We start from the raw sequence: 12,053 nt of genomic DNA, 5'->3' as shown, positions 1-12,053 counted from the left end.
GGAGAGAAAGAGGGTAGAGGACAAGCATGCATTCTTAAGAAATCAGTTTTCATAAACCTGCATATTCATAAAAACCATAGATACACGAAGATATTGCTAACCATCAATAAAACTAAAACCTAAGTGCATGGACCAACTTTCTGTTGGACTAGAGCTATACAAATGTTTCTGAAAATTTCAATATCATAGCAGCTCTTCTATCTGAGAGTTTACCATAACAATATTTTCTTTCAAGAATCTCCTCCAATTTAAGCAAAATTTTGAATCATCACATCAATCTCCATTGCAGGATAACCGTATTGCCATTACAACACACCAAAAATATGTGGCTATTTTGCCAAAAAAGACCAGTGGATGTTTCAATGACTCACATCCTGAAGTCATCCATGCGATAAGCAACAACTTACGTTTTTTCTCGTCCGCTTTATTTTCAGAAGGAGCAGCGTATCGTCCCTCTTTCATAGCCTTCTGAATGAATTTGTAGTAGGGATTGAGGTAGTGATCAAATCGCAAGAAGTCAAACTGGGAGTTGCGTGCTTGCTTGGCTTTTAGCATAATCTCAAACTGCGCTCCCTGCTTGCAGACAAAGTTTGCGGTTCGTTCTATAATGGCATGCATTTTTGCTGTCGGTGGCTGTGGAAGTAAAATAACATATATTTGTATTTTCATAAGCAGCTTGTAAAGTGTGTTAGAACTCCAGTGGGAATCAGAAAGAGCAGTAGTTCCCTGCCCCTATTCTCAGCTTTCGCTATCAACTCAGTTTCATAATCACTTTCAACTAGTGAAAGCATATCAGCACTCAAAAAAACCAAACCCAAGTCTTCCCTAGCTGCTCATTCATTTCCTTTTGCAAGATTCTCTCCTTCTATCAGCACAACTATTTTTGCTATTGCGAATCAAACTGAAGAGGGGAACAAATCCTGATTGAGTCTGATGTAGCAGAAAAATTCTTTTAAGACATTCCATAGCCATATAGACACTTCTGCTAGCACAAGACAGGAGACACATGTGTTTCTTGACACAGCAGTGCCAACTTAAAACTGACCCTACCTTACAGTACCTTAAGGTGCTCAATATGTATGGTCTTCTTCCCAACAGCTGTTCTTTATTCTGTTATCACTGAATGTGCAAATATTGTTCCCTAACTAGAAAAGCTTGTTAGTATGCAATTGCTTGGAAGGAACAAGACCAACATAAGAATTGCAACTCCTACGTTCTGTCACATTCCCGTAAAGAGTCATTGAACGCTATATTAATTTCCTTTTTTCTTTTAATGCTAAAGTTAAGCAGCATCTATGCATTTCCAGTCCTGAAATTCCATGTAAGGAGCACTGCCATACCAAACCCAACAAGTGAAAAGAACAAGAATGTAGTTAAAGAACGAATGAACTTCACCATTCACTGTCTTTAATTTCATACTCAGATAGCTCTGTTTTGTCTTGAGCTCAATAAGCTGTCTCTGTGCCTATAATGACCAAACGGTCACACTAATACTTTGCTTTAGCTTTACCCTTCTCTTGCTCCAGATACAGAAGCATGTTGCAAATCTCAGAAAATCTTTTTCAGCACACGAGATGGTGCTGCCCTATTTAGGGAAAAAAGTCTGAATGTGATCAAACAGAACATTTTTAGAAATTGTTTTGAGATGATTGGATCCTTTACTAGAGCAACATGTTCAGTATGGAAAAATAATTCGTTGTTTCAAGTTTTACTTGTCCCTCTAAAACACTACCAAAGATTACTTTAAATAGAGGCCGCAAAGTTCTCAATGAACTGATAACATTTTGTGCATAGCCAATTTCAGTATTTAACCATACATCGAGTTTCTCTATTTCTGTGGTTCTTATGCAGAAATACAAAATACACTTAAGGCCAAGAGATTCATAAACAAAGCTGCAAATCAGCAAGGAAACTCAAAAAAGATTGTATCTGAAATTACTATCTGGTCTTGAATTTGAAACTGATGTCACTATAAGCTCTGGAAAGCAGGCATTATAACTATTAATATGCTTTTAATTGACTTCTAAGATTACTAACACCACTGACTTAAAAAACTTCCTAAACTTTACAGAGTGAAAAACATTACATGACAAACAGAGATGCAGGTATCATAGACATGTTCTAGTTTGCTATTACATTTAATAAACAGTAAACACTTAAACTGATAACTGTTAAAACTTCTGAAAGTAAGAGCACTTGCCAGAGGAGAGAAAAAACCCTTCTGAAAAACACTCCAATGACCTAACTGCTATCCTCTAGTTAGATATTCTGTTACAATCTTTAATTAGTATTTTAATTAAGTGCTTTCCATGAGTGAGTCTCCCTTACCGCAAGTTAAGCAACTATTAACCAATCTTCAGTAAGCTCAGAAAATAATCTCAAATCTTATGTTGCCTCTCAATATTCTCTTCTAGAGAAAAAAAAGTAATTTTCAATCTCTCCTCGTAAGTTTAAATGAGAACATCCTCTTACGGCTCACTTCCATAGCATCTCTGCACTTCTGAAAATGTACGGGTGAAGAGCAGTCATCTTTGCCCATAAACCTGACATAACAGTTTTAAGCAGTGGAAGACCTGCATCCTCAACATAACTCTTCTGGTTTAAGTTCCAGAATGACGTTACTGCTGCAGCTGGGGTTGTCATATGCTCAACATTCAACACCTCACCTCACCCCAAATAATTCAAAGTTTACAAGTGGCCTCCTCCCAGCCACGACCATCAACAAGTGCCATGTCTTTTAACTTGAATGTTAATTAGCAGTAAACTCAGGAGAGACCTAGAACACCACTTTCTCATTTCCAAAAATTGTACATATCTGTACACCTTTTCCAATCACTTGTGGATCGACATAATAGCAATGGAATTTATGATGTATTTCTCTCTCTATCACTCACTCTTTTGGTTTTTTAAATGGGGATAGGGTAGAGAGAGAAATATTTTTTAAATATGCCTATAAAACCCCATCAATAATTCACCCAGCTTCTATCCTTCATAGCAACTGAATTAAAAAATTCCCAATCCAAGGTCAAATATACATTGTTTTCAGAGCTGCTCTCTAGACATTTTGGTTTGTTTTTTTAAAAATCAAGAACAAATATGCCCACATTTGCTTTCTGTTCATTTGACTACACTAGATTTCAATAGCTGCCTGAGAAACTACTTCAGTAACCCCCACACTACATTCTGCAACTAACACATAAAACATACCTTAAGTTTCAGAACAAAATTCAAGCAAAGCAGCTACCCAAACCAGCACACATTCTCTCACCAGCAGTTACTTTCTGGTAACAGCACCCAAATGCTAAATAAGCAGCTTCTCACTGAGAACTCAACATTCTTATTCTAAGACTACAGTATAACTCATAATTTAAAGGCAATAATGTATAAAAATCTTCCCTGAACTCAGATGTAGGTTTGTAAGCACTTCACTAATGAAACGTATTATAAGATCGTAAAGAAGAGGAAGTAAAATTAGAACAAGTAAAGTTGCACATTAGATTTGTTAAATAGCTCTTATTTCATATAAAAAACAGAACAGGATAAAAATTTTCAATTAAAAGCTAATGAAGTAGAAAAACACTCTTACACAAATACCCTGTGTTCACTATTATATTCTAACAGAGGGCTTTGAATCTTTACTGGCCAATGTTATCAAGTTGAGAAGGCAGCCCAAATATAAATTAACACTTTCATGACCATGCTACCGGAGGAAGAATATTATCTGATTTCCTAGTATCTTTTGGAAAATCAAAATAAATTGAAAATCTTCATGGTTACAACTGTACTCAAGCAGGCGATTGTTCAGCTCCCTTCAGGAAAGATACACAAGCTGCAATTAAGTTTACAGTTTACTACATAGCAAATTCTGGTAACACCACTGAAGTAAAGAGCTTCTACATGCTAATACCTTCAAGTTATTTCAGAATTTGCTAGAAATGAACTCTTCCTTTTCTCCTTGAATAGGATAGTCTTAAACACAGCCTTTATATTTGATCACTTCCTACACTCTTCAGATTGGGGCTCAAATAAAAAGAATCCAGAAAGAAATCCTCAATAGAAGCAACCTTTTTGTTTAATGGTCTTTTACATTTGGAATGTCAACCTCAATATCTCAGTCAGTTTCCATTCCAAGAACAACTGCCTTTCTTCTGCATTATCTGAAATAATATCACAAGTGATACTAACTGCACTTAACGTAAGCACTGCAATAATTTGTGTGAAAAAGAAGATCCAAGAGAGTTGATCGAACTCAAGAATTCAAGAAAGAACATTTGAAATCAAGCTACTATTTTAGAATAATTTAAAATGTACCACACTAAAGTTAATGGAAAAAAGAATCAGTAAAGCGCCATAAGCTCCTTGAAAATTGACAGAAATGTAGGTTGCATTAAATGTACACACATACCAGTTCCACATCAGAAGGTACGTTCAGTCCCGGAGGGGCAATAAAAGGTTCTTCATTTTCTTCTACATTTTCTGTCTGAGCTGTTTCTACAAGAAACGACAGAATAAAATAATATGGGACAAAACATGTCAAAGTACACAAATGTAAAAAAAAAAATTATTAAAATTAAGTATATCTAAAAGGATGTGCAATCAAGGAATTTCTCAAATTAAAGTATAACCAGCATTTGCACTGAAGACATTTAAATACAGTTCCTCTCCCTGGTGTTATGTAGTATATTTATGATTGCATAAATTATGCCTTAATAGAGGAATATGTCTTAATTAGGAAGAATAAAACCCTATAAACTTTAGCCCTGACTACAGTGCTGAAGACAAAAAAGTCTCAAGTCAAACAGAAAACATTCATTCTCATGAATATTACTTTTTGTTTTTACAATAAAACCCATGCAAAATTAAGGGGAACCATTGCCAGTGCACTGGGTGAATCCTTTCCTAACGACAACTACAGATATCCAACATCTCTAAAGCTGTTAAGACCCATACATCTGGTCTATCCTAATTCAGTTCCCTGTTAATCAACCATTTCAGCCTATGCAAACAAACCTAAGTACTTTCATCAGCTGTCTAACCCTAATGAAAGTTGTATGGGAATGCAATAGGGATGCTAAAATCCACTTTCATAATCTACAGAGATAAAACAGTAGTTGCCTTAAATAATTCATTAAAATAAATGTTGCCATTCATCTGTGAGTTCAGTCTAAAGTTGGTATGGTTCCTTTTATACCAAGTTTAACATATCCAAATATTTAACAGATGTATCACATGAACTACTCATCTAGAACAGTTATTCTTTTATAAAGGACAATTTGTGTTACATTCTGTTATTTGGTATACCAGAAGCATTCCTCTAAAAATATTTTGCTTTACAAATTTTTATAAAATTTGAAGTGGAAAGTTTACTTTTTAAAGTAACTTTTAGTATTATCTATTCTACTAGCTTTAAGAGAAAATGTATTACGTTTTTATCCTAACAAATTAGATAGCACAAGCTGCATGAAAACATGACTATGGGAACTATGGACAGACAGCAGAACAGCCTAATCATGCATGAGATGTCACAGCAGTTTCTGCTATTTCTCTTACCCATGCAAGAAAGAGAGTTAACATTTTCATTGCTGTCCGGTGGGTTGTTTGGGGTTTTGTTTGCGTTTGGTTTGGGTTTTTTTGTTTGTTTGTTTTGGTGGTTTTTTTAAGGAACTGAAACAGTTTAACTCCACAAAGGCACGCAGAAATCTTAGCACCAAGGAAAGGAGGAAGAAGCAGCAGACAAAGCAGAATAGCACTGTTTCTTTTGACAGCAGCTTCAGCTAACTCTTTAGGCGTTCACAGAACTACAGCCTGTAATTCATATCTGCATCTTCCAATATTCGATTTTACTCTGTTATGATTTATAAAAAGTTAATTTTAAGTTACAGTCCTGTATTATTGGAAATTGTTACCATACAGCCATCTAATAAAAGTCTGTACAGTCCAGCTACAGCAAAACATAATACTGATGTTTCTATCTCACTTTTGCCCCAAGTACTTTTTCTTCCAAGTACAACAAATGAATTATTACTAGAAAATGCCCCTTTGTCATCCATCATTACTAAAAGTTTTCTAGAGGATAAGGAGTTTGGTAAGAAAGCTCACAACTGAGATAACGTTCCAATTACCTGCTATAAGGATCTCAGTGCTGCTGATGAGAAGTAGAGAATTCTCACATTACACCACAAGATTTTGTAATAGCCTAGCATGACACTTCCATGTTGCATCAGATATTAATTAACTACATATGAACTTGTTGAAAGACTGGTAGTTATATCTCTTTGCCAATGACTAAGATATCACATTGTAACATTATTCCTAAAAATATGACTCCATTAAGACTGAAAATACATTTTTCTAGGTATCTCACCATTCTAGGAAAGAAAAATAACATAAAGCAATCCAGACACAACTTGAACTCACAACTACTCTCTTACCAAATGAAACTGGATTTTTTATTTATTCCTTACGCACTTGACCAAAGGTAGTACATTATGGCAGGTTTTCACACAGTTTTGCAAAGGCCTCCTACAATACGGACAGACTATAAGGTTCAATAGATTATCTTTTTAGTGACCAATAGAGAGGAGGCATTCACCTTTTAAATCTTTATGAACTAGAGAAAGTTGGAGGAGCCAAAATACAAACATGTTCTTCTCTATTACCCCCAATTTTTCATTAGGCTTATTCCCATATATACACTGATCCACGCAACATGAAAAACACCCCTGTGACAAGAAACACTCAAAAACTGTACGTAAAGAGAACTTAGAAACTATTTGGTTATGTAATCTACCAGACAAATGGGAATAAAACAAATGAAACAAAATCCAGAAAAGACAACGCAATTCAGCATCAGTACTGAAGACTACAGGAGAAACCCTTGCTAGAATTCAAGCAGCATGGACACCGCCCTGAAACAACCTGCCACACACAGCAGCAAAACACACCAAAAACCCTTTAGTGTCTAAAATGATCCTGCATTATAGCACATGCTTTGGTAAAAAAAGCACATCTCATACCACAGTAACACACCAACGTGTAGTTAGACAACCCGATCATTAATTAAACAATCCCAACTTTACTAAGGCATAGCCCAGTAACACTTGAAAGCTTCCTCAAGACTTCATGTTAAAAATGCAAAGTTATTGTAATTAAAGATGGGAACATGAGAACCTGAACTCTGCATTTTTAAGATCCTAGAGAGGGACATGCTATGTTGAAGAGAAACTGGTTTATAATTATTAAAATGACAAAATCTAAACTTAAAAAAATACATATATTCTGGTTAATTACTATTCTCTTTGTTTGTAATGAACTTTTCCTTTTTGACCAAGAAACATAGTCGTAACAGACAGCCATAGATGAATTACTATTTTTTTTTCCTAAATAAGAATCTACAAGAGAGCAGAATTAAATTTCATATCTTGACTACTGTAGTACTGACCGTGCCACAGCAGGAAAGCGTTTAAGCGCATCAAGAGTGAAGTTTGCAAAAACTCAGTAGCACATTTCCATAAAGATTTTGCTGAAATGCTTTGAGATTTTTTTTTATGTGCATGTTAATGAAACACACATTTTCAACCTTCAGCAGCAAGTGAGAGACACGGAGGTGATATATTCTTCCTCTCAACTAACCCTTGCTATTTTACCCCTTACCTCTTTGTTTTGCAGGCTGATGCTCCTCCTCCTCAGTGGGTTCTGAAGGGTCATAATAATCACTGCCATAACGGAATCCCACTGCATTATAGGTACCATCCTCTGCCAAAGCTTCACTCAGTCTTTTATATTCCTCCTCTTGAACAAAAATGCAATTACCCATCATTAGAACATATTTAAAAGCTAATTTCTTAAAAATAAAATTAAAAAAAGAGTAATATTTCTTACTTTGGTTTTTAAATGAGAAGTTTTCACCTAATCATTTTAACTTGCATTAAAAATTTAATAGAAAAATGCAGCATATACATATGCTGACCATTTATTTCTTCCTGAAGAGATAAAGGCTGCAGGTTAAAACATTCTAATGCAATTATGCATACAAGAGTACAGAATTTCATTTATACAACACTAAAAAAGACGCAGAATGTGTTTATTTTGGGGATTTTTGGGTCTGAAATCCCAGCCTGCCCTCAAAATCTGGGCAATTTCTGTGTGGATCTATATTTAAACTATCCCGAGGTCCTCTCACATACGCAAAGACTCCCGTTTTTCGAATCCACTGGGTACTGTCAAGATAACATCAGAAAAAGAGAGTATAAAATTAGGAGTAAATTTAATTTCATAATTATTTATTTAAACATGTGCTAAACTCAGGAAGTTTCCTTGAGCAATACCTTGCCTCGCCTCCTCCTCAAGCAAGTCCGTATGCAAGGCTAAATACCTCTCTTCATCACAGAGGGCTTCTATTCTAGCTTCCTCTTCAGACAATTGATAATCTCTGTTCCACGTGGAATACTCAGCATCATATTCAGAAAGGTCATGTAGGTGACCACGCCCATCGTACCTGCAAGATGAAACAGCTGGTCAATGCAAAAAACTTAGGGCTTGGGTTTATGCGACTACTTAAATACTTACCCATTAAAAATGAAAAAAAAATACTTATATGTTAAAGCATATTTCCTTTTAGAAGTTACATTTAATCTTGCTAATCATTTGTCACCAACTATCGAAAATTTGTTTAATAGTCTAAATTCCTCTCAGAGAAACTAATAAATTATTACAATTAAAGGCAAAGGTATCCTTTAATAGTTTAATTGGGATCCATTTCCTTAACAGCTCTTACCGTACGTGCTTCAACCAACCAATCAATGTCACTTGCAAAATACGTTTTTCTGGAAAGTCAAATAGCTTACATTCACACAAACCCGAATACATAAATACCTATCCGTAAGAACCAAACGGTCGAAATTTCCTCGCTTCTTTCTGCTAGTCCCGAACTCTCAGGAGATATCTTCACCATAGAAACTTGCGTCCATTGGAGGTAAAATCATGGCTAGGCTCGGCCCCTAGCCATTTGGCTGAGGAAATAAGTTCTGGGTTATGTGATAGAGAGACACACATACATAGGAACAGTAACATATACATGCAATTTAAGGAGGTTCACCGTAAAAACGGCGAAGATCAATGACGTACAGTTCCTTTCTACTAAGCAAAAACAATTTTATTTGCAGGAAAAGCACTGAATTGGGATAATGTTTATGAATCAGTAAGAGAAACTGATTGAAAAGTGACAGTAAACTCGACTCCGCTGAGGTGTCTTCCCACACACAACTCTTGACTTGTGCCAACTTGCTAGACCAAAAACAAAGAAAGTAAATGTTCTTATAGCAAAAAGTTAATGAAACACGTAGGTCTGGTTAATCAAGCTCTGTCCACAGGCAAACTTCAACCCATGTCTTCTCATAGCAATGTGCTTTTCTCAAAATGGTGAAAATGAAGACTTCCTGCTGCTGGAGATAAAAAGACTCTAAGCTTCCAAAGGAGTTTATAAGATTAGTAATTGCAAGCTACCTTAACTTACAAATGTATGTTATTTGGACTTCTCAGCATTTTATGTACATACATGCACATACTTAGTTTTTGCTCCCAACAATTTCTGTAATGACTGTAAATTGGGTTACTGTTGCACAGGACCACAAAAATGGCCTCTGCCTACTAATGAATCTGTCACAACAGTGATCTGGGTTAGAAGTGTGCATCGTAACACTTCTATTCTCATATAAGTCAGAAATTAAACATAGCTATGAACATTTATGGTTGTTTTTTCATGTCTTCGTGCTTATTCCAATTTAACAAAGTATTTCAATCATAGAAATCATTAATGGCGTAAACCCCAAAACAGTGCAAAAGCATTTCTTTTTTCTGCAGTCTTACGGAAGGAAATGAATAGACCTTCCCTTACGGACTTCTTTCCAAGCCAAATACAGTTGTTAAATCAAAACAAGAAAAATCATGTATAGCACCAAAACAATGATGAAATTGAGGGAACAAATATCTATAGTATGTCATGTGATCCTTTTCAAACCAAAATCCTTCCATCTTTCCCACTGAGGTTTTCAGGGTCAGCCACAACTCTTAAATTGTACTTTCAGTGCTCCACTCAAATATACCCAACCTGACCTCCCATTTTCCCTCTCTCCAGGAAAATATTCAGAAAAATAATTTTGAATAAATTTATTTCTAAATCCCATCCTGCACTGCTGAAACAACTTAAAGAGACCAGAAAAAAATCAAAGTAGATTCTATTACTCTCTCTGGCCATGAACCTGTACCTACTGCAAAACAACCAAAAAAAGCCACCTCTGACACAAAATTTGAAAAGCAAGCACCCAAAATCAAACAGATTCTGCCTAACACAGCGAATCATGGCACAAGGAAAAGGTAACTAGGCCAAGAATTGCTTCTGGGGTATCCCAGCAACACCCCACAGCCAGATTACATATGAGAAATAAGAAAACCGTATTTCCCCTAAGGCAGATAAATACCTTTCCACTGCCACACTGCACCCTTCTCGCTTAGAGAACAAACAAAGCGCCTAGTAAATATTCCCATGCAGTAAGGCTCCCTTGGTTTCCACGTGAGAAAAGATGATGTTTGTGGTTTGCATTGAAAAGGAACAGATCATTCCCATTCTCCACTCCACCCTGCAAACCCTACCTACCAAGTGGAGCAGAAAGGCCCAACGCACATGGGCTGTCAGAAGGAGGGGAACCTCCCAACACTGCCAGAGCAGGGAACCCCAAGTTCCTGCTGCCGGGGGGGGTGGCCCTGCGGCGTTACAAAAGCAGCACTCAACGCACTCTACCAGGAGGAGCTGCCCTCCAACTCTGCCAGTGAAGAAGATCCCCACACGTCTGCCAGAGTGAGCCCTTTGCTCACCCCCCGCCCTCACCTGCCCACAGCATAAGGGGGGGAACAGAAAGAGGCTATAACAGGAGATCTCGCAGCAGAGTCTGGGGGTTGTGTTACACCGACCTATCGATCATGATCTTGGGGTCTCCCATCCAAGGAATAAGGTGTCGCCCCTGCTCCTGGTACTGAGCCTTCTCATCATCTCGAAACAGCTTGCAGGCATAGCCGAACACCAGCAGCTCCACACGGCTATTCCCACCTCCACCTCCTCCTCCACCTCCTCCGGGGGGCCCGGGGACCGCTCCCCCGCCTGACAACAACATTAGGGGCGGCGGGCCTGCTTCTTCTGCAGTCCGTCGAGAACCTCCGACCCCTCCGTACATCACCAGGGGATGCAGCGAGGAGGAGGAAACTCGCAGCAACAACGACTGTCCGAGAAGCGAGTCCCCCAGAAGGCCAGGCCCGCACTAAACTCCCCAGCTCCACAGCACCACAGTCGCCATCACCCGAAACAAAATGGCGATGCTTCCGCTTCCTCTGGTAGCGCAGAGGCCAGGCTGACTTCCGGCAGCAGGCAGATTCGCGATTGGTTTGGGCAGTAAAAATCGAAGGAAAATATAGTGCGGCGAGAGTCCGTGCTACTGGCAGGACAGTGTGGCGACTGGCGACAGCGGCCGGGTGCCAGGCGACGGCTGCGACACAGCGGCCGTGGCGAAAGTGCGGAACAAAGGGGGCGGGGCGGCCCCGCTGAGACGGCCGGCCTGGCGGCGCGGGGTGCCCGGGTCCTGCCGATACCCTGGGGCTCGACGTGCGGGGCGGGGGGCGCAGTTTGGACGCTTTTGTGGTCCATCTCGGCTGAAATGCGTATACAGAGTTTTAAAAGAGAGGGAGAGGGGCAGCGGAGGTTCTGCACGAGGCAGGGAGCCGCGTCTCCCGGCGTCGCCCCGCTGAGGAGACCCCCAGGGGACTGACGGCGGGAGCCATCGGCCGAGGGAAATGGAGGACTGAGGGCTGCGGGGCTCGGCAGGACGATGGGGCAGGGTGATTGGCAGAGTGGGCGGCTCTGAAGGGCAGAGATGTGGGAAGGGGTAGCAGACGGCAGGATTCACCTCAGGCTGCGGATGAGAAGTTGAGGGGGAAAGCGGGCCTGGCAGCCAAGGCGGGAAGGGGAAAGGCTGTGGCGCTGAGGAGGACTTTTCCAAAAAATC

At 39.0% G+C, this 12,053-nt stretch overlaps 1 protein-coding gene across 9 annotated transcripts in view; it reads right to left on the bottom strand.

Annotated features, from left to right (window-relative positions):
* The window catches only part of SFSWAP (splicing factor SWAP), a 51,864-nt gene extending 40,357 nt beyond the window's left edge, over positions 1-11,507 (bottom strand). For 3 of the 9 annotated variants that reach the window (XR_008469101.1, XM_054219244.1, XM_054219245.1), the window contains exons 1-5: positions 10,969-11,507; positions 8,328-8,497; positions 7,654-7,791; positions 4,406-4,491; positions 408-633 (exon numbers count right to left, since the gene is read on the bottom strand). Coding sequence is in view for 8 of the 9 variants with exons in the window: in XM_054219244.1 (XP_054075219.1) it covers positions 408-633; positions 4,406-4,491; positions 7,654-7,791; positions 8,328-8,497; positions 10,969-11,228 (880 nt within the window). In the remaining variant the exon portion in view is untranslated. Of the gene's footprint in view, positions 1-407; positions 634-4,405; positions 4,492-7,653; positions 7,792-8,327 lie in introns of all 9 variants that reach the window. The other 6 variants (XM_054219238.1, XM_054219237.1, XM_054219239.1 and 3 more) reach the window with 6 other exon arrangements.
* Between the last annotated feature and the right edge of the window lie 546 nt (positions 11,508-12,053).

Source organism: Rissa tridactyla, chromosome 13 (assembly GCF_028500815.1).
Source record: "Rissa tridactyla isolate bRisTri1 chromosome 13, bRisTri1.patW.cur.20221130, whole genome shotgun sequence".
NCBI classification, from domain to species: Eukaryota; Metazoa; Chordata; class Aves; order Charadriiformes; family Laridae; genus Rissa; species Rissa tridactyla.
Note: the sequence above shows the minus strand (reverse complement) of the source record. Positions and strands in the feature narration are given on the sequence as shown.